The sequence below is a fragment of the Stenella coeruleoalba genome (genome assembly GCF_951394435.1).
Source record: "Stenella coeruleoalba genome assembly, chromosome: 12".
Lineage (NCBI taxonomy): Eukaryota > Metazoa > Chordata > Mammalia > Artiodactyla > Delphinidae > Stenella > Stenella coeruleoalba.
Window position 1 is genome coordinate 38,426,623 of NC_137158.1, and position 24,097 is coordinate 38,450,719.

Sequence of the window (24,097 nt, forward strand, 5' to 3'; positions counted from 1 at the left end):
GTAACTATGATATATTTTAACCTAGATTTCAAAGTCTTTTAGAGTGCATTCTACACACACACACACACACACACACACACACAATCGATTACTGGAAATGCTTTTCAACGTAATGGGAAAGACCTGTTAGGCAATATGGAACCTCTACACTTATTATACTTGGAGTAGTTTTACCTTCCTACCATTCTACATTTAAATTATTATATATACAGGCAGTTCTTGTTCTTCATGGTAACTGAAACTCATGCACATTAGAACCATGTCCTCACTCTGTATGGCTCCGTGGTAACTAACATCTGTGGTAGCATGGTGCTGTGCAAAGTATATCAGTGCAAATAACAGTGAAATAAATGCAAACGCCCCACAAATCCACTTTCAGTAAAACGGAAAGGAAAGTAACTTAGGAAGACTGGGTGAGCCTTTGGGCAATGACTTTGAATAAGTGACCCTAATGGGAAAGCAAATCAGACACCTAAATGATTTCTCAAACTCTTAGCATGTCTCCCTCCCACTATATGTCACCATTTGAGAATCACTGCCTAGTGATCAATTAATAGAGGGGGTTCAATCCTTCAGCGGTACTTGCTTGTGGGGTGGAGGATGGAGAATCAGGGTGTTTAGTGAGAAAGTGATGAGATTTTTATAAAATAATGAGACAAAATTAGGTTACAAAAAAATCTAGCCTGGACTCTTAAAAACTACAGGAATTAATATTTCTCAAAACAGACTTAAATCAAGTCTTTGTATTTCTGTCTCCTAACGCTTCTTTTCATTCCATCAAAAGAGCCTTAGAGTTACTCAGCGTTAGGTTGCCTCCTTCCCCATTCCCAAGCCCACATGCACTCAGGATTTTGTTCTTCCTATTTGAGGGTTTTTTTTAATGAATATAAATATTCCAAAATATTATAAATTTTAAACATAGTACATCCAGCTCCAACAAAGAATAGGCACTTATACGTTAAATGTTTAAATAGTTCTGTCAAGAGTTAAGAAGAAATTGAAAGGCATTTTATAAACACTAATGGCAGCTTAGCAAATAAAAAGTATCATGGGAAAAGCAATAAACAACTTAAAAACAAAATTCTACTCTAAGTCTACTTACTAAGTAGTACCACAAGTGGGACAAATGGGAAATGTTATTTAAACTATACCTTAAAATGTACTGTGATGTTCCAAGGAAGAGCTGAACTTGATGCAAGAAGATCAAAGAGCAAACCAATTGGATAATGCCTAAAAATGAAAGAGTATATTTTAAGATAAAGTAAATATTTAAAGTTAAACTACAACTCCAAAATAAATTTCCAGCATGTTTCAACATCAAACATCAGGGGACTTCAACTACAAATCACAGAAAGGTAATGTTTTACACAGTTACTTGCCTGGGCTAATATGGCATAGTTTCTAGGCATCGGGTGTTTTTTTTTTTTCCTTTCTAACCATACCGTTCCCCAGGGAATCCTCAACATACATAATGAAATTGTACTAAGGCACCTTTTATCAGCCATGAGCACGGTTATGTCACAGTACTGCCACATCTAATTATCATCCAAGCATTCATATTGGGCAACCAGTTTTTTTCTGGAGGGGTGGGATAGGGAAGGTGGGAGGGAGGGAGACACAAGAGGGAGGAGATATGGGGATATATGTATATGTATAGCTGATTCACTTTGTTATAAAGCAGAAACTAACACACCATTGTAAAGCAATTATACTGCAATAAAGATGTTAAAAAAAAAAACCTCAAAATTTTAGAAAATGTTAAGAACTGAGAAGAGCACCTAAAAGAGCATGCAATCACCTATTTTGTACTTATTACTATTAACATTACAGTATATAAATTTCCAGTCTTTTCTTTATGCATACATATCTAAATATACATTAGACTTATCCTTTACAGACTGCCATAACCTGCTTTTTTCATATAACAATATGTGAACATTTTCCAAGTCACTGAATATTCTTCTGTGGCCTAATAATAAAATAATAAATTTGGGACTTCCTAAATGAGAGAACATTTCCTAATATAACCATTACTCACAGTGAAGCAAATTATTTAGTAACAAACAAGTTAATAATACAACCCTTGCAGATTTCAGTGGACAAACCTTATTTTTTACATCCTTTTAAAGAATCTAAAGTAGCTTAATCAGTGAATCAGAATAAATAATCCTCCCAACAAAGACAAAAAGAAGACTGTCTGGTTTTATGTACAGTCCCGTTCTTTCCTATATATTAGTGAATTACTCCTAAATTTAAGAGTGGAAAACTTTGAAAATACATCTAATTTCCTTCCAAATGAGTGACCCAAATATATGACCTGATCAATATTCAAATATTAGCTAATACTATTTATGTTTGCTTACATCTACATAATATAATTGTGGAAAAATCATCAGTCATTAGAGATCATATATTTATTTAGAATGAATTTAAGATGAATGCCCTGCTAGCAAAATAAAACAGTGAGTAGTTTTAGTCATATATGTGTTGTATCTCTTAATAAAACCCTCAAACTTCTCTCTAGTCGAAAGTCAGTATCTAACACAAATCCTTCATAACTAGGAATGAATATGAAGTAAATCTTGAATTAACTAAATTACAGAATGCTTCCTTTAGGAAATTCTCTAATCAGGAAAAACTCCAGTCTCAGTTAAAAACTGAAATAAAAATATTAATTAAAAAAACACAAAAATATTGCACTATAAACAAGTTATAGATTCTATCCAATTCTGATCTTTCTCTCTGACCTCTTAAAATTGCACAGGCTCTACATAATGCCCTGCACTTTTACAAATTAGACCGTTTTTAGTCTTCATGTCCCTCTGAGTTATGTGCAACTAGGTTAAGAATGAATATGGGTACTTAAACTAATAGAGCATACTGCTTTCCAAACTCGATGTAGCACTGCAGATATAATTATAGAATCCCTTTAGCAAATTATTGACCTATTGGATAGTTTCACCAGTAACCCCATAAAATGACTAGCAATTCAGTGTTGTACACGTTCTCCACCATTCACAAATGGAACTATATACAAATTCTAAAGTTAAATAAAATATTATCTTAAAGTAATCTATACAGTCACATAAAATCAAGTACAACCTTAAAAATAAATAACAAGTATTTGAGTTAGAATACAATTTAAACATAAAAAGACTCAAAATAATCAGTTATTTTTTTACCTCAATATTAAAAAAAAAAAAGGCCTGCAAGTGCACAGAATCTTGAACAAAGTAGCTAATAGCTGCTGAATGCATAAATCAAAGATCCACAGAATAGTTAACCCTTGGTATACCATGAAGATCCAATGCACCCAATTTTAGGTTCTGAACTTCTTTTCTGAGCAGCTCTATTTTAAGATTAATACTTTATAACTTTTATTCTTTTTTTTAAAGATTTTTTTGATATGGACCATTTTAAAAGTCTTTACTGAATTTGTTACAATATTGCTTCTGTTTTATTTTTTTGGCCGTGAGGCATGTGGGCTCTTAGCTCCCCAACCAAGGATTAAACCCGCACCCCCTGCACTGGAAGGTGAAGTCTTATCCACTGGACCACCAGGGAAGTCCCCCCTTTTATTCTTTCTTAAAAGTCTTCCAAAAATCACAGAGAAAACTCACTTAAGAAAAAAGAAGAAAAAAACTTAGTCTGTCTAGTAACTGCCATGTGAATTCACTGGACTTCTACAAATCTAAGATATATTGTGGTATCTTAGTGATCTTATTTTTTTCCTCTATCTTGAAACATTTTGCTATTTCATCATTCTAGGGATTATTTCATCATTACTTATCAATTATTCCTAGCTAAAAAAAAGATTAAAATAATAAGAATTTGGAAGAATAATGTTATGCCTAGAAGAAAGATATAATAATGCATCCTTCTTCCATTTTCTTACTTTGTCACCCAAAACATTATTTCATATTCCAAAAAGCATAAAATAAGGATGCAGACCCCGTCTTTGGAGTCTGCTTTTATCTCTCATTAATACAGCTGAAAATTCAAAATGTCTTATTTTCCACCTATATCGACAGAGGAAGATGTTACATAATTAGATAAATCAAAAGATTTTTGCAAAGAGACAGATAGCAGTACTTTAGACTTTAATGACATTGGTAAACTGATCATGTAAGTGAAATCTCAGACTATGAGTCTTTAGATGATGATATCCTAGGTGAATTTTATAAAACTCAAGAACTAATGCATAAACAATGTATTTCTAAGGACATATGGCATTCTTATCCACTTAGTCATTCAAAAGAAAGGATTTCTTCATACAGTATTTCATGACTAGAACCTAGACCATTCCATTTTGCTAAAAGGATGTGGATCAGTATTCTTATCTTTAATGCCATTTGTACACTGAAATTTACTTGACAGTAAGTGGGCAAATATTAAAGCCAGATTTGTACACAAAGATGACTGGAAGGAATTAGATGATGTAGAAATTAAAAACAATTGGATTGCTCATTCAGGATGTTTACTCATGTAATAAAGAAATTATTTTACAACAAAATCACGATCTAGGGCTTTTTAAATTTCGTAAAGTATTGCCGTTAAACGCAAGAAGAGCCAGAAGCGATGACAAGCTGGAACCTCATACAAGTCTATTTGAATGTTTGACAACTAATGAGCAGTAACTTGCATTGAGGACATTGCCCACTTCTGGTATATATATACCTTTGAAACCAGGAAAACATGGAGTGAAAATTTGAATTTCTATATTTAAATGCTTATTAAAATTTCTATAATAAAGTTGTTATATGCCATTCCTTTATACTTCTCTAAGTTATTTATAAAGTGACTTACACACACACACACACACACACACATACACACACACACACACACACACACACACACACACACACACACATATTTTAAAGTTCATTGGTCTCAAATAGTAAATTATGGGCTTCCCTGGTGGTGCAGTGGTTGAGAGTCCACCTGCCGATGCAGGGGACACAGGTTTGTGCCCCAGTCCGGGAAGATCCCACATGCCGCAGAGCGGCTGGGCCTGTGAGCCATGGCCGCTGAGCCTGCGCGTCCGGAGCCTGTGCTCCACAACGGGAGAGGCCACAACAGTGAGAGGCCCGCGTACCGCAAAAAAAAAAAAAGTAAAGGATGATGACTTTTTCCTGATATACTAAGGGTTAGGATGGAAATTTAAGTATGATAATTTCTAAAACTTATATTTAAGATTTAAAAATATAAAAAATATTAACATAAGAGCATTCTAAATAATACAACAGCTAACAGTTATCCTGTAACAATCGTTAGAAATAAAACTAAGCCAGAAAAATTTAGGAGTAAAATAACTATTTACTTCTATCTATTGTCAAAGTATATAGACCATACGTGGATCATCAATGCAGATGCTTATGTCAGAACGATTTTGATGCAAGTATTATACTAACTCCAAACAAATACACCACCTGAATTAACTGGTTCCAAGATGGCTTATTTCTGATGAATCTATTAATATGCAAGAAAATCTAAAAAACAGAACCGGCAAAAATTAAAAGTACTGACTTTCTCTTACACTATTATCTGATTTATGTCAGATTTCAAAGTACTAATTTGCACAATTCCTCTAAACAGATATTCCATGTAATTCTGTTATGAGGCTCCTAACCCATAACACAGAAACCATGTAAGCCATAACTGTGAGTAAATCGTAATGTAGCCATTTGGCTGTTACGTTGCTATTCCTGCCAATTTAACCTAAATTTAAAAGAAAAGGAAGTGGTGAGGATTTGAACCTGGAATACCGCAGAAGAGGACCAAACTGGTAAAGTTTCAATCTACCGCACTATAAAAATTAACTGCACCGGAATATTTAGTGTTGTGTCTACTTTCACATTTTATTCATTTTCTTTCTCTTCCTTAAATTGCTCTAGCCTTTTCTAAATTCAATTCTCTAAATGAATTAACGTTTTCTTTTTTTTTGCATAAGTTGCTTCTTCTTTACCCTTTCATTACTGCTAAAATACATATACATACTGGCGCATGGCAGTAACAGATACGCTTTGAGGTCAGCCAAGGGTGCTCATTCTAGTCTAAACATCTGCAGTTAGATAGCAAACCAGTATTTTAAGATCAGTATTGAAAGGAATCTTCCCTATATACTAGAGAACTATTGTCCCACTCCATTTCACTGAAATAAATGCATCCTATTCATAAGTTTGCTACATTAGTGATTCACTGAAAACAGGATTACATTCTAATGAATAAGGGTTTAACTCAAACGTAAACCAAAGTAATTTAATGATTACAATCTATTTTGCGTTACTCTGTCTATAGTACAAACACAGACAATAACAGGCCAGTGCTGTGTTTCTCAGCTTTCTAAGCCTATTCTTATGGATGGAAAAGTACAGAAATAACCAACTAAAGGGATACTACATGTATAAAATGCTAAGTCAACCACATTTCAAAAAATCTAGTTTACAGAATAATTTATAAAATTCTAAAAATGCACAACCTTAGAAAAATGACTGGACATAAGAGAAGAGCCTGCACAATATTTACAATTAAGATGTTTAAATTACTTTGTTAAAATTTACTTTTGAAATCACATAGGTACAGTATTAAATTCTGGGTCACTGTATTATGCCTACATTTAAGATCAACATCAGTATTTGCTGCCTTTTTTTTTTTTAATTCCAAAGGTAGTTTCAACATTTTCAACAACCAGTCCTGAAAATAAGTCAATTTACACAAAATAATAATATCCTTGTAGAGACACTTGTTTTACAGTTGACAAAGAACCTTTTTCTAAATTTTGTACCTGGAGGCCTAAGATCTAACTAGCATTAGGGTATACTAACAAAGTATTCTTTAGAAGAACCAAGAACTTTTCTCTTAAGATAAGCCTAATATAAAAGTAACAAATACAAATTTTGAACACTTGAGTTATGGTAACAAGAAACTTTATCCCTTAAAATGTAATGTTAGAGCACCCTCTGCTGACTAATCAACTCAAATCACTCTTTAAAAAGAGATCCTCAATTTGAATTCAGATCAGCACTTTCCATTTCCCATATAATTTTTAAAAGCACTAATCTGATAAGGCCTCCTTGGCATCTCTCTACAAATCAACAACATATTAAGTATTCATTATTTGCATACCACTGTTCTTAAATACTTTTCTATTCTAATATAGACAAATTAACATAAGTAATTAGAACATACAGAATCAGAGAAAACAACAACAACTAAGAAAGAGAATATCAGCATGTATGGTAGAGAGCCCTCAAAATATGGTCCTACTTGCTCATTTGAGTAAGTTATTTATTTGAGCCTCAGTTTTCTCAATTAAAAAAAGAGACTTATTTAGATTCATTTTTTCATTCAACAAACATTTATGTAGCACCTCTTACAAGCTACTGCTTAAGGTACAGAGCACCTGCTCAAGCATCTCACAGATGATTAAATATTTGTAATAATAATTAATATGAATAGGAGAAAGGGTTACAGAGAGAGAAGGAATATCAATTTATGCTTTCTTCCTTCTTTTATGAATTGTCTAAACTGGTGTTTGATTTCCTTTCTCACTTGAATTTACTTAAAACTCCAAAGAATCAAGTATAAGGCAGATATTATCATCCTACTGAAATAAATGCTCCTCTATGCTTAAGACACATTTATGGTCTCAAAAGTCCAAGTCCTACAAAGCTTCAGTGGTAGCTGCTTCCCTACAATGATTATCCTACCCTATGAAGCCCCTGCTTAAATGCCAGATAGATATTGACAGCCTATTTCCAGGAAGATAACTCTTATCACACAAAAGAAAATTGCTATTGTTGGGAGCAAAGACAGAAAAGATCAGAACTTAGCCCAGAGGTCCTAAATTCTATTCATGCCTCGATAAGTTATTCATTCCTCAAATATATAGAATACCTAACACTACAGGAAAAGCTGTATCAAAAGCCATTAAATACAATGAGTGTACAGCAAGACACAGCTATGAAAGTGGTATCATGCATAAAAAGCTTATGCTAACACCCCAAAAACTAAAATGAAGATATGTGAACACAACTGCTTTCACATAAGCTCTCTAAAAGGAAAAATAATTTCACTCTTTAATAAAAGACTTTCAGAGGGGATAAATAATGACAAAGTAGGAACACGTCTCTTGAAGCCAAAATCATCACTCTGTCGTAACAGGGAGGAATGAGTCCAAATGTTGTTTACTGATATCATATACAGAATACAAACCTACAGAAGACAAATCATAGCAAATACAAAAATAATCACCACACAAGATAAATTAAAACGGCAGCTAAAAGATGATGACTTAATAATCATTCACTATAAAAGCTAAACTGAGGTTTCCCATCTTTTCCAGAGTTTCTCAACTGGGGGTGGTTTTGCACCCCTTGCCCCAGGACATTTAGCAACATTTTTACAATCACAACTGAAGGGCGTGCAACTGGCAATAGTGGGTAGAGACCAGGGCTGCTGCTAAAAACACTACAACATACAGAGTAGCTCTCCCACAGCAAAGAATTATCTGGGTCCAAAATGTCAGTAGGGCCCTTGTTGAGAACCCATGCTTTACAGTGATAAAACTGAAAAGCCCACTGTCAGTCACATGAGTTCTTAAGGGAATCTATAACCAATACACATAAAGCAATACAATTTCAACATCCATCTATAATACGATAGAACTGTCAAGAACACAGAGATATCCTATTGCTGCTACTCACCCACAATCTTTCCCCCTCCTTCCTCTCCCTCTACTCTCCTGATCTTTGCTCCTCTTATACTTCTTCTAAGCCACCTTCCCATTCCAAAACCTCCAATTCTTCTGAGAAATAAAAAGAAACAGAAAACATTGACTTATCTATGCTGCCAGAGGTCTAGAACTATTCAAGAGTCATAATGAGTCTGATAATGTGATTATGAAGCTCAGTATTCTGTTTTGACTAAATAATGAACGTTATACAAAAAAAAAAAAGAAAAGAAAAAAAAGGTTAGTGATGTGACCCATAACTCAATACAAGATATCACCTTGCATGTCTCTAAATCATTAAGAGAAATCTACCCACTCTTGGAAATTCATCAGCACAAGGTGAGTTCTAAAAGTTCACTCCTTGTTTCTAAGTAATCCTTGGATTCAAGTCAGCTGTACTTATTACACACCTACTAGCTTCCTTTTATTTGCTTTAAGTCTCTTTTAAAACTCTTCATTTTTATTATTCCCAGATTCAAAGAGCAAGTCCATTATTAAACTATTTACATTTTTCATATTTCACTTAAAGCTCGACTCAGCCTGTATCTTTCTCATTCAACTACATCTATATGGCAGCATTTCAACACCTATAGCTCAGCGTATCTTGAGTCATTTTTTAACATTCTTCTCCCTGTAATTTCTTCAATTTCATTAAATATTTTTGGAAGCACAATGACCAAAGCTCCCAGTAACAGAGGAAGTACAAAATTACATCATCTATACATGGATAAGCCCAGATTTATGTGTCTGAAAAGGTATTTATTTTAAATGTTTCTGAAAAAATGGTATTCCGATATACTACCAAAATTATTTTTCACACAAAAAGGAAATCAATATAATTTAAATACTAAACCAAGGCTAAACAACATGTGCTTAGAGCACAGTGGTCAACTATATATGACAATCAGTTTAAAAGATGCCCCTTTAGGTAATCATGTGTATATAAAGTTCTGTTTATAAAGATTTTAGAGATAGAAACAAAACTGAATAGTGTCACAGAGTGACTTATTCATAAGGGCGTTTTAAATATACGTTTAAAAAAAATAAAAAACAAAAACTCCATAACCAAATATACTATTATTATGCCGTATAAAAAAATCTATTGATGAAAATATACAAATCTGTCCAGTCTCCCATGCATCCAAATAGAAGACAGAAATATTGCCAATAAAATATTCCAGCATTGGTTTAAAATTCACTGTATTATAGAGCTAGACTAGTGATTTCTTGTATAGAACTTTTAAAAAACTGCTTCAAGGCACTATACCTTCTTAAAGCTAGTATATACTCAACGCTTAATAATGCAGAAAAATTCACTCACCATTTCAGTGGTGTGCCTTCATATTCAAACCATATCTCACTAATGTCTTCTTGTCTCATAACCTTCTGAAAGTGCTTTTTCACTTTGTCAGTTACCAACGTCAAATAACTTACTCTTGGCAAAAGCAACTGAAATGAAAATTTGTAAACCATATTTATTTACTATTTTTTCAAAAAGAAATATACTAAATAGGTTTTTAATATATTTTGAATATTCTGAAAAACAACCATTTTCTTTGCATTATTTTGAATATTCCACACAATGTCAACTGCTTTTTATAGAAAATCAAAGGCTAAAGGCTAAGATGTTTTAAAATTTCTTATGAGGTCATTACTTATGTATAGCTTATAGGATAAATGCCTGGAATAATAAACAACACAAGTCTATGTGCAATCTTTCTGTAATACTTTTTTCCAAATAAAAATACAACACAATCAGATGTCATACTATTTAGGATACTTATTAGTTCTATCAAATTTAACTTAAAAATTAATATGATTCACCTGAGTTAATTCAACTTCTGAGAAGATAATCAACTCAGTCTAATGTACACCTTGACTTATCAATCAGGACTTCTCAATTGGTCCATCACATTTTGATAATCTACTGTGTACTGGCTTAGTTGCAGTGAAGAACACCAAGACAAGGACATAATCTATCCTTTTCTAAGAGGCTAAAATAAAGTGGAGGCTAAAAACAAAACAAAATAAAGAAAATTCATAAAAAGTACTTACAAAAATACTTCATGGCAGCAATAGAAAGAACTTTGAAGGTGGAATAGAAATTTTCATTTGATAAACAGTGAAGCCTACTATGATACCATTAATGGCATGATGAAAAACAGTACTTGAGGAATATTCTAGCCATTGTATGTAAAAATTGCAATAAGGTAAGATTCTAGATAGGAAATCTGTTAAGGAAATATTACATGAGATGAGAAAGAAAGAATGGAAAAGTGGGGGAGGTCTGATTTTTGTGATTACTAATGAAGAAATCTCAAGGAGAGAGGTAAGTTAGATGACTGACTTTTGAGCTACACATTCAAATATTTAAATGCAATGAAGTACAAGCTTAGAGTATAATGCTGGTAGACTGATGATCCTCCCACTGTCAATCAACTCCCTCAATCTATCCTTATGGAGGCTGGACCTACTTGGACTCTGGAGAGAGAAAAGTCTGGAAAGGAACACTGAGGTTGGTAAAGCCTCAACTGGAATAGTATGAAGGCTGTCAGCGTTTTTCCCCTAGGAAAGGTACCGAGAAAGAAAACATAAAAGAGCAAGAATTTATTTAAAGAACCTACAAGTAGATAAAAGGAGGAAACTGGCAAAAATTCATGTATTTTCCTCCTTTGCAGCAGACTCTCCAGCCATTTCTTGTTTTCCTAAGCTTCTGTCTTCTTTTGCTGGTAAAACTGTTTTGTTACTCTCTTTCACCTGCTTCTGTGAGTGTAACTCTGCATCAATTTTCATGCTGCTTATTCAAGGTTATGTCTTTTGATCAGTAAATTAAGTAGCATTATGTAGCAGGCTGGGAAATACATACAAAGAGAAATATTCTGGTTAAAGGGACTCTGATACTTAATCACTGAAGATCAAGGTAACAGGTCCCAGTTAGGTAAGGGAACATGACAGTAGTCCTAGGAGCTACAGGGTACAGGGGTATGGGCAGTAGGTGGCATGCTCCAGTATGGAATAAAAGGTACCAATACTAGGAACAAGGTGTTGGATAGATGTGTGGATTCAACAGAACATAAGTTCCTCTTTTATAAAGAAACAACTAGAATGTGATTAGGGAAGAAAAAAAAAGGAATCTAATACTATGTATAAGGAAAAGCACTAGCTGTTTTACAGGCAGAATTATTATCACCTCTATTTTACATACAGCTTAAATAACTTGCCAAAACCATATTCTATTAAATAAATGGCAAAGAAATGATTCATTAGAGTCAGAAATGACAGAATCAAGTACAGAAGTATCATGGACAGTCTCTAAGAAATTAAAATAGCACGGTAAGTTAGCCATTTTTAAAAAATAAATAAGTATGGTCTATTAGTCCAATAGTTCTATGTTAGTAAGTCAAGGACTTTAATTTAAAATGTCTGTTGGGCACTGCATAGCTATCTATTCTGTAGAGAATGATATTACCCTATGGAGATCATAGGAAGGAAGATATATCAGGACTAAATGAGTAAGGATATCAACTCCTGATTTTGGAAAGAGCTGTACTACATGCATAGGGTTCAACCAAATATGCTGAAAAATTCACAAATGATTTTCATGAAACAAAAACTTATTTACAATAAGGAATGAGGAACATTAGAATGTAAGCTCCAGTAAGACAGGGGTTTTCATCTGTTTTGTTCACTGCTAACTAACATTCCCAATGCCCAATATCATGCCTGCTTCATAGCAGGCATACAATAAATATTTGCTGAATGAATCGGAGATGCAAAAGGTTAAGTGGGACAAAAGGTCAAAAGTGATAAATTGTAAAAGAATGCTCATTCTTCAGACAGAAGGTACACTAAAATGTAGCTGGAATCTTCTGTCCTAAATTAGCCTGTGTGAGTAATCAGTAACTAACATAAATATCTATACACAGTAGCACTAAGAAATAACTAGAGTAGGTATAGATACTTTATCTAGTAAATATTTAAATAGGTAAAAAGGGAAAGAAAATAACAGCAAAAAGACATCACCCTGCCTTCTACATCCAGATTGTATCACATAAGGTTTTTCTTTGGTGTACCAAATTGGTTTACTTCAAGTTCATTTTTAAAAATTGTGGTAAAATATACCTAGTGTTAAATTTACCAGGTTAACCATTTTAAGTGTATAGTTCAGTGGCATTAAGTACATCCACACTGCTGTGCAACTATCACCACTGTCCATCTCCAGAACTTTTCATCATCCCAAACTCAAACGCTGTACCTATTAAACAGTAATTCCCCCGTTCTCCTCTTCCCCCCGGCCCTTTATAATCACTTTTTTACTTTCTGTCTCTTTGAATTAGACCATTCTAGGTACCTCATCTAAATGGAATCATAAAATATTTGTCCTTTTGTGTCTGGCTTATTTCACTTTGATTAATGTCTTCAAGGTTCTTTAAGTTCTTTTAATACAAAAAGGATTAACCCCCCCGGGGACACTGTCCACTACGTGGACTCTGTCATTCCCTTATTCCTCATTCAGCACTGTCAAGTACTCAGTATGACACAAGTGATTCATTTTTTTTTTCTGTACAGCTTATAAGTAATACATGTTTTACATAGTTGTATAGATTACTTATGTTTCAGAAAAAAAGTGCCCGTAATATTATTTGTTTACACCAAATCCTATTTTGTCCAACAATTTTCAATTATAAAATTAGAGATTCACTTATCTAAAAACAAAAACAGAATTAAAATACACTAGAATTCTGTCCCATTTCAATGTGTGAGGCATCACACTAGGTGATGAGGATAGAGCACTGAATGAGACAAAGAATTCTTCCTCTCATGGAGCTCACAGGCTTGAGAGGCAGACAGCAAAAACAAAATTACAAATATGATGAATGCAAAGAGGAAGTAAAGAACATTATAGGAGCAAGTAGCAAAGAAATTTAACCCAACCTAGGAGCTCAGGGAAGCCTTGACAGGAAGTCAATTTTAAGGCAAGGGTCAAAAGGGAAACAGGAATGAACCAAACATGCGTTGGTGTGGATGTCTGGATGTGAGTAGAGGTGGGAGATACTGCTGCTCATTACAGCAGAGGGAACTGCAAGAAGGCATGGCGTGAATACAAAAGGACAAAGACTGGCACGTGAGGAATTATAAGAAGTTGAATACAACAGGACTGTAGAGGTTTAGGACAGAATAATACTGAAGAAGCAAGGGACCAGATCATGAAGAGCCTTGCAAACTATATTAAGGATCCTAAAGACAATGAAAAGCCACTAAAGGTTTCTAGCTGGCAGGTGACAATGTCAGATACGTGTTCTGAAAAGATGACTCCAACTGCAGACTGGAAAATGGAAAGAGGGCAAGACTGAAACCAGGGAAATTAGTTAATACTATACAATACACTAGTTTTTTGTTGTTGTTGTTGTTTTATAAATTTATTTATTTATTTGGCTGAGTTGGGTCTTCGTTGCTACGCACAGGGGCGAGAGGGGGCTACTCTTTGTTGCAGTGCGCAAGTTTCTCATTGCGGTGGCTTCTCTCATTGTGGAGCACGGGCTCTAGGCACGCGGGCTTCAGTAGTTGTGGTATGCGGGCTCAGTAGTTGTGGCTCGCGGGCTCTAGAGCACAGGCTCAGTAGTTGTGGCACACGGGTTTAGTTGCTCCGCAGCATGTGGGACCTTTGCAGACCGGGGCTTGAACCCGTGTCCCCCGCATTGGTAGGTGGATTCTTAACCACTGCGCCACCAGGGAAGTCCCAATACACTAGTTTTTAAATGGTGTCCTGAACTAGGCTGTATCAGTGGGTATGAAAGGAATCAGAAAAGCGTGACATATTTGAGATGTAAAATCAGATGGACTAAGTTATGAATTAATGTCAGGGATACGGAAGAAGGAAGTATCAAAGCATGAATACCATATTAATTACTGTAAGAGTAATTAATTAGCTGGATGATAAAACAGGAAGGGAAGATGGCAGATAATCAGGTTTTCTGGAGTAAAGATCATGAGTCCAGTTTCAAACTCACTCAGTTTGAGTTCCTTCAAGACATCTAAGTGAGGTTATCCAGCAGAAAGACATATAGGTCTGGAGCTCAGGAGAAAAATCCTGGGGAGCTGTCAATATAAAAATGCTCAACAAAGACATAAAAATGGAGTGAAAACTCTGGGCGGGGGGGAACAGTGAAGTGGAAAAAGAAAAAAAAAGGCAAAGCCCCAACGAATGCCAACACTGAGCAACAAGCAAAAGAGGTCCCCTGGCAAAGGGGACCACAGAAGCAAAACCAGGAATGAGGCACTGCAGAGCAATGGAGAAAACAGCCAATGACATCAAATAGTGCTGAGAGATCAAGCAAATGAAAGGTCAAAAACAGACTCTAGGTCTGGTTAAAAAAAAAAAAAAAAAAAAGATGTCATTAGTGACAGTGACAAGAACAGTTCTGTTGGAGATGGGTGAAATATGATTACAGTGAAGTAAGTGATGGGAGATGGGAAGGAAACAATGAGTACAAACAGTCTTTTTAATAAGTCTGGCTGTGAAGGAAAAGCAAGCAGTTGAAAGGAGGATGAGGTCAACAGAGGGCTGTTTTAGGATAGATAGGATTTGAGACAATATAAATACTGCAAAGAAGAAGTCAGTAGATAGAAAAATTTGAAAGTAAAGTAAATAGAGAAGCAGGAGATGGGATCCAGAACACAGATGGAAGGCTGGGCCTTGTCTAGGAAGAAAGCACACCTCTTCCATTAAAACAGGAGAGAGGAGAAGTAAAAGTATGTTGAGTGCAGATATGTTTTACAGACTTGGTGGCAGAAAGTTAAGGAAGGTCCTATTGTATGGTTTCTATTTCCTTTGTGAAGTAGAAAGTGAGGTCACCTGTCAAGAAAGATGAGGTCAGGACTCAGAGAAATAGTCCTAGCGGAGAAGAACAGAGACAGCTAACTAAGGAAACATAAAAGGAATGCTGGGAAATGTTTAGGGTCCACTCAAATCGATGACCACATATCTGTGTGATTTCCTCTGGTAACAGTCACAAACTATGAATGCGATTTAGTATGTATGTTTCATACTGGATAATCTAAATGAAAAGCAACAGTTCAAATGAATATAAGAGAAACAACAAAAACAGAAAAGTTGCCTATTTTCTAACAAATTTCCTTCCTAATACTCCCTGTAAAATAAGATGTAATTCTCAATGATATACATATAGGATGATGGCTGAAAGATTTATACGGAGCCAACAAATAGACAGGAATATGTCTAACATTAACATGCTTTTCCAATGGAAACAGGAAATTCCAGAAAACTATATGAATAATAATTTATAAATTTGGTACAAGTGGATATTTTTAAATCTAGTTTCTAAGAAATAAGCTATAAACATTAATAAAAATAAACTACATTCCCTTTCACCCATCCTTCCTGCACCTCCACGTGAACGTGAATGGACTCTTCAACCCTTGGTGACAACCCTGTTATGTTACCTCACCTGAACTTTGAGAATGTCTGGGAAAGAGGTCTACTGGCTCTCAGGCTATGATATTTTCATCTCATTTCATCCAGAATCTTTAAAATGTTATCATTATTATAACTCAAAGCAATTAAAAAATACATTCAAGTTTAATTTACAACCAAGAGACAGGTGAACTAAAATCATGTTGGCACTAAAATGCTCACCTATAATAATTCTAAGGGTAACCACTGCTAGTGGTTTTGTATATTGTCTTTCTTATACTTAAGTACGTATGTGTTTATTAAGTATGTATGTATTTAAAGAACAAAATCTGAATTATGCTGCATGGTTTTAAAATCCAGTTCTTTGTTTAATATTTATTATATGCCTATCACCCAATATTCTGCAAAAACATAATCACAATGACTATGTAAGAGTTTCTTTTGGGGGAAGAATTAGGAAGAATTCAAGAAAAAAAATCAATTACTATTAGACAAAACAATCCTCTTCTTCCAACAGTTATCCCCTGTTACTCTTTGCCATTTTTAATTCGATTAGGAACAGACAAAACAACTTACCCTCTAGTTCTCACAACGGTCTTTTCATATTTAAACAGATTCATATATAAGGAAGGAAAAATGTTACATTCTTTACTTGGATTTTTTTTTTAACTGCAGAAAGTGTGTCAAACATCATACTCTGATTTAAAAGTAAACAGTCTTAAATTATATATTTCTTAGTTTTTGCCACTTTGACCAACTGGACACATATACTCTTTTGTTAGATACTATCAGAAAGCTACCCAAAGTTAAAAGTTTTCATTAAAATAGCAAAAGCTAGTTTGGAAACAAACATAAATGATATCCTAACCCATGCTACAGGGGGAGAAGAGGAAAAATACATCTAACAAATGAAATGTCTCTAAAAATAAACTATGATCACACTTCATTTTTAACTATGGAAGTTTTTCTAAAGGCAGAAAATTGTTGAGGTTTCCAAAGTTAAAACGACTCAAATTTATAAATGTAATCAGCTACGACTACCTAAATACTAGTACAAAAGACTGTCCAATTTCTCTGAAATTATCATTCATTAAGAAAACCCAGAGAAGTTAAAACAAACCCCTAACATGGGTGTGGAGAGGCTTTCATGCACTGAGTATCTACCATTTGCATGACGTATGCCAGATTCGAGAATGTGCAGAGAAAAATGCAAGTTCCTCTACCCAAAAATTTAGTGAATGGGCCCCTGAAGGAGCTTCTTCCAGAAGTCTGACTTCCCACAGCTGGAGAAGGCTGTGGAATACTGCTGCCTCTCCAACAGACAGGAATAAAGCCAAGCGCAAGCATTACTTAAGTGAAACAAGAGGACTTCCCTGGTGGCGCAGTGGTTAAGATCCGCCTGCTGATGCAGGGGACACGGGTTCGAGCCCTGGTCCGGGAAGATCCCACATGCTGCGGAGCAACTAAGCCCGTGTGCCACAACTACTGAGCCTGAGCTCTAGAGCTCGCGGGCCACAACTACTGAAGCCCTCGCACTTAAAGCCCGTGCTCCGCTACAAGAGAAGCCACTGCAATGAGAAGCCAGTGCGCTGCAATGAAGAGAAGCCCCCGCTCGCCGCAACTAGAGAAAGCCTGCGCGCAGCAACGAAGACCCAATGCAGCCCAAAAAATTAATTAATTTTTTTAAAAAGCGAAACAAGAAATAATCCAGAACCACAGATACATTTCCACTTCTCCAGATCCTCCTGAGTAAACAATATTATGTGTATCTGAGATGAAAAGAAAAAACCTAAAATAACAATTGAGAATGTCTTTGCCTACTAGGGACTATTTAGTAAAAAGGCAAGATACTATTATCTCTGACTGACAGATGCTTATGTTTGGATCATATATATGCAGTTAGAAAAGAAAAAAAAGCAGACTAAAATCAGAAGATAATTGATACTCTTTTTTTTTTTTTTTTTTTTTTTTTGTGGTATGCGGGCCTCTCACTGTTGTGGCCTCTCCCGTTGAGGAGCACAGGCTCCGGACGCGCAGGCTCAGCGGCCATGGCTCACGGGCCCAGCTGCTCCGCGGCATGTGGGATCTTCCCGGACCGGGGCATGAACCCGCGTCCCCTGCATCGGCAGGCGGACTCCCAACCACTGCGCCACCAGGGAAGCCCGATACTCTTTTTTTTTAGAACAGATAATACACTAACTCAAACCTACAAGCCTATATACAGTGATTTATGTTATTAAACAATATATTTCATATAATCTATATTAGCTCATGAACATATGAAGTCACACACACATTCATATGTTCACTCAGCTTGCAAAAGGATTTAAATAGTTGCTTTGAACCACCTAAATACAAAAGAATCAAGTCTGAACTTAGCATTTTCAAAATACCTTCCTGTTAAAAAACCACACATAACTTATGATTCATTATCATATACTATATATGCATAAGAAAAACAAAGTCAAGAAGGTCCCACATCAACACAACAGTGGTTTTTGCCTCTGAGTAGTAGGATGAGAGGTAATTCTTATTTCCTTCTTTTCGTAGATCTGTCTCCTAATTTTTTCCCACAATAAGCACATACTAATTGTATATAAAATGTTGAAAAACAGCCTCCAGGTTCTTAGAGCTTTATTTACAAAAATGGACAAAGTTATGGTATCCCATTTGCCACCATCAACATACTTACATAATATGGTTCTGCCTCCCGTTCAGTTATCTCATCCTGATAGAGGGTGAAGCAAGTTGGAATTCGTCCAAACCACACATCTCGAAGCACATCTTTGTCATCTGTCATTCTTCCAATGGTTAAAGCAGTACATATAGGCTAAATTCTTTTCCAGCCAAAGCCAAACTGAAAATAAAACAGAGTATTAGATCCTTGCAGGTATAAATGAACCTGCTCCAAAACAAAGAAAGATTATAGGAAAAAAAGAATGCATACAGATTATTCACTTCAAAAAACTCCGTGATGGGCATTCTTTAGAATGAATGCAAAAATCAGTACAACAAATTCTAAATGTGGAGCTATTATTTATTTAAAGAGATCACGGAAGTAACCATTTCAAAATTACATATACAACTAATGAACCACAGCCCAAGTGAAATTATACTTGCATCATTCTCTCAAGCCCCAAAAGTCTACCGCTTTATCTAAAGTGAACTCTTCACCTATAACTTCTCTGTGTCTCAGTTTTCTCATCTGTAAAATGGGAATAACAGCACTGACCACATAAGATAGATATGAAAATTAAATTAATACATGTAGAACACTTAGAACAATGCCTATAACACAGTACTATAAAATGTATTTATCATCATAATTGACAGAACCAACCAGAGCATGTCTCAAAAAATGTTCAAAAGTCAAAGACTTTAAGAACTTAGAATAATCAAAAGCATTATTTAGTGTAAACTGGAATTATGAGAGTAAAGGAAAATAACTAAAAATTATACATTGAACACTGCTAATAACATTCAATAGAGAGTCAATAAACATTTGATCATCTGATATGTCCAGCTCTGTGGCAGGTGCTGAGGGCATACAAGATGATGATGATGATGGTGGTGATAACAACTTTTTTAAAACCTCAGGCATTGCCTAGAAGGTATTAGTTACAAATCTGCTAAACATACCATGCACTTTCATGTCCTTTGCATGGCTTTGCTCATGCCGGTGGTTCCTTACCCTGAAGTAGCCTTCCCCACCTCGCCTTCCAACTTACACATCATTCAGGACACTGCTCAAAATAGCCTTTCTTCTATGTATGAATCAGACAGAACCTCTGTTACCTCACTGTGCCTTTACTTTTCCTCTACTACAGCAGGATTTCCAATCTCATATTTTTTCCGTCATACCATACTTACTGCCAAACATCCCTTCCAATTCCAAAATGTCCACGGTTATAACTAAATGTTACTTGTGAGAGCTTTCATAATGCAGGAGGGGAAGAAGTTAAATATTAACAGAACCTATAGTGTTCAGGGAAGAATCTTAAAAGATATTGAACTTGAAGAATGGGTAGAATATGGACAGACAAAAAGAAGACAAATATTCCAAGCAAGGCAAAATAGCATCAGCAAAGGCAGGAAGTGGCAGGCGCAGTATGTGTACCAACTTTTAAGGAAACTTTGTGTTGGGAGGAGTAGTAGATAATGAAACAGCTGAGCTGTGACACGTTTTACTATCATACCTGATCCTAGGTAAGTCACTTTACTTCACTAAGTCTAAATTTCCTTACCTGTAAAAGTTGCCAGGTTGTTCTAGAAAAAAAAAAAGTCTATAAAGTATTTGACATGGTAATGGACACAGCATGTGCTGAGAAATAAAAGCAATTATTATTCTTTTAATGTCAAATTTGTAAATATAAAATGTAACTGGATCATGAAGTACACCAAATAGAAAATTGTGGGTTTTCAATTTCATCCAACAAGCCTACAAAGGTTTTATAATAGTGAAACAAAAACAATTATCTGGTAGCAGTGCACAAAAGGGGATCCAAAGCCAGAGAGAGGCTAGCCAGGAAGCAATTTCAGCAACTAAGGCATATAATGAGTGCCTGACCTAGACTGGTAGCAGTGGATTGATGAGAGACAGGAGGGCTTTCCAAGGAAGAATGAATAGAAGTTGGTAAAAAGACTGGCTGAGGGACAAAGAACAAGGACAGAGAAGATTTAAATGCTTACAGCAGGCTATACAGTAAAGTAGTTAAGGGGTTTTGAAATCAGACTGACATGGGTTTCAACCCTGACTTCCACATATAAGCTGTATGTCCTTGGACAACAAACCTGACATCTCTAAACCTCATATCTATAAACTGAAGATAATTCTAATTTCACAGGGTTGTTGGGTATTTAGCACCTAGTAACCAACCACTGGAAAAATGGTAAATGTATTTAATACATGGTTTCCCTGTGCTTCCATGGCCCCTCTGCTTGAATACCCTTTGCCCCTTCTCTTGGCCAACTCTTAATCCTCTTTTAAGAGTCAGCTTAACATTAACTCCTTGGGAAGCTTTCCACTAAGCACACTATAATCTAATTACTTCTGTTATTATATCTTTATTGTTATATGGTATAACAATGAATTGCAGCTGTGTATCTTATCTGTCTCTTGCCCCTCCCCACACTGACCTGTCAGTTCCTTGACAACAGAAACTGAGTCATATATACCTTTGTATCCAGGATGTTAGCATAATCAGCACATAATAGGCTCTGGAATTTTTGTTAAACAACTGGAAAATATATAAATAAATAAAATGTGTAAATCCAAAAGTTGTACTAGCTACTTAAACTTTTCCACCTAAACTCTTTCCTAAATATGTACAATCACACTTCATATTCAGCAAATTTCACTATTTTTCCCTCTCATACATATACTACGATATCAACACCATGCATCCAACTTGAAGGCAATGTCTTGGAAGAATAGAAATCCCAACCCATGATGCAGTCTACTAGAAGTAAGCTTCCTGAGGGCAGGGACTACCTCTTGACTGCTGTATTCTCAGCATCTAATTCATGGCCTGGAAAAGAGGCAGGTGCCCAACCAACAACACTCAGCAAACAGCACAGTGAGTATGATAAAAATATTGGGCTGGTCAAAAAGTTCGTTTGGGTTTTTCCAAAACCTGTTACAGAAACCTGAATGAACTTTTTGGCCAACCCAATATAATGCACAATTAACAGTCCCTTTTACACTACAAACCAAGAAAGGCTAACCTATTACCTGAAGCTGTTTTGCTGACAAAATCCCCAACTACTCATAAATTACTTAAAATATCAAATACCTACTAGTAGTAGTAAATTTGTAAACATCTAAAAATATATATGCTGGCTGGTCTCCCTTTAAATTCATGAACACTGACCTCAGAAGTGGGCTCTGAGTATTGCCCAGTATTCTCATACTTCCCTAGTCCATTTATTCTTCCACTGTCCTAAATCAACTCCCCCTCCTCAAATTTTCACATCTCCTTCCTCACTCTCTCTCAGCTAATGACCTGGCTTTCTATTTCCTTCTATCTGGTTACTGAGGATCACTGGTTCTGAACAGGGGTTTTAAGGAACAGCCCCACCTCCACCCTGGGGGATAGTTCATAACTCCCTCCAATCTCCAAATGCTGAAGTGCCCCACGGTCCTTGAACCCTGCCTTTGGAGATCTCTCAGAGCTTTAAATATCACTTACACATTAACAATTCCCACATTTACATCTTCAGCCTAGACTTCTGAACTCCAGTTTCATATATACTACTGTATACTGAAATTTCATTTGAAAATTCATTTTTGAAACTGAAAATGATTGCAGATCTTCCTCCCTCCTCTCCCTATTACTCTGTGATCTTCCCCAAATCACTGAGTGGTAACTCCATTCTTTAGCTTCTCAGGCCATAAATCTGGGAGTCATCCATGACCCCTCTTCACACTTGATGGCTCTAGCTTAGATATAAATCTAGAATCTGGCCATTTCTCACCACCTCCACTCTTACCACACTGATCCAAGTCACCTTGACCTTTAACCCAGATAAATGCAATGGCCTACCAACAGAGGTCTCAACGTTTCTGCCCTTGCTGCAGAGAGACAACAAAGTAATCAGAAAAATCCTTTAAAACAGAAGTCAGATCAGTTCACTCCTTGACTCAAAACCCCACCATCTCATTCAAAGTAAAAACTAAAGTCTTACAAGGTGTTAGCAGGCCCTATATGACCCGACCCCACTCTGACCTGCTTATCTACTTCTCTCCGCAACTTGCTCCCCCAGTTCCAGCCAAACTCACTGATGTGCTCCCGCCTCAGGGACTTTGTGGTTGCTCTGATGGCCCTCTCCACTACATCCACAGGCACCCTTCTTTATCACTATTAGGTCTCTGCTCAAATGTCATCTTTTCTAAGGCCACCACTATAATTTCCCATGCATGCTACCAGCACTCCCCATTCCCCTTCATTACTTATTTTTTCTCCATAGCACTTTTCACTACCTGACACATATTTTAATTAATTTTTAAATTAATGTCTCCCCCCTCAACCCTCAAAGTGAACTTCATGATGGCAGGGGTTTTTATTGTCTTCCTCACTGTTTACTGTTTTGTTTACTTTTTGTTCAGTGCCTGGCACATAAGTAGCACTTAGTATCTGTTAAATTAATAAAGTGAACCTACACTTGAAGCTTGTACCTTATTCTAAAAACTCTTAACCATATAGTACCATTCTGTTCACTTTCCCCAATTTTAATCAGCATACATTTGAGGATCAAAGCACCTACTTAAATCCAATATAAAATTCTAAAAGTTCCCTCCACTGCTACCCTCAGCCCAACATCTTTACTTTCAAATTCAAAATTCAACCAACAACTCCCTTTATGGAAAACACAAAATAAGTCCGTTCAGATCCAAGTACACACAGTCCCAAAGACTGAAATTTATCAAGTAAACTCCGGAAGGCCTTGGAAATTCAGTGCTGTTTGATAGCCTCTGGGTTCTGATTCTTGCTGAAAACATGCTGTGCCTCCCCATCCCTCAGAAAAATCTAGAACCAGTCCACTTTCCCTAGGTTCCCCAAGTTCAGGTGTGACTTGAAAATAATCCAAACTATAAAGTATGTGAAAGTGCTCTGCCAAGGGAAAATGGCTTTGTTGGCACTAAATATTATTATTAAAATGAGACAATGAATGCGTCTGAGAAGATAAATTGGGGAGAAACCCCACCGATTTCGGATAGAATCGAACTTGCTGTAAAAATAACTATGATCTAAATAACTAACTATTCCACGAAAAATGGAGGTCCCGAACTAAACTCTAGAGCCTGCGACGAGACCCAAGCTTCCCACCTTAGTAAGGAACAGACGTATTCCCCGAAAGACCGCGCAGGCTACACCCTCCAGCCGGCACTAGGGCTCCGAGGTCGGCGCTCGGCCAACGCCACCTCCCCC

At 35.9% G+C, this 24,097-nt stretch overlaps 1 protein-coding gene across 7 annotated transcripts in view; it reads right to left on the reverse strand.

The window, feature by feature from the left end:
- The window catches only part of ATG5 (autophagy related 5), a 119,889-nt gene that overhangs the window by 95,379 nt on the left and 413 nt on the right, over nt 1-24,097 (reverse strand). For 5 of the 7 annotated variants that reach the window (XM_079939929.1, XM_079939930.1, XM_079939925.1 and 2 more), the window contains exons 2-4: nt 18,862-19,026; nt 10,056-10,183; nt 1,152-1,230 (exon numbers count right to left, since the gene is read on the reverse strand). In XM_079939929.1, the coding sequence (XP_079796055.1) occupies nt 1,152-1,230; nt 10,056-10,183; nt 18,862-18,969 (315 nt within the window). In that variant the 5' untranslated portion in view covers nt 18,970-19,026. Of the gene's footprint in view, nt 1-1,151; nt 1,231-10,055; nt 10,184-18,861; nt 19,027-23,995; nt 24,048-24,097 lie in introns of those variants that run through there. The other 2 variants (XM_079939927.1, XM_079939931.1) reach the window with 2 other exon arrangements.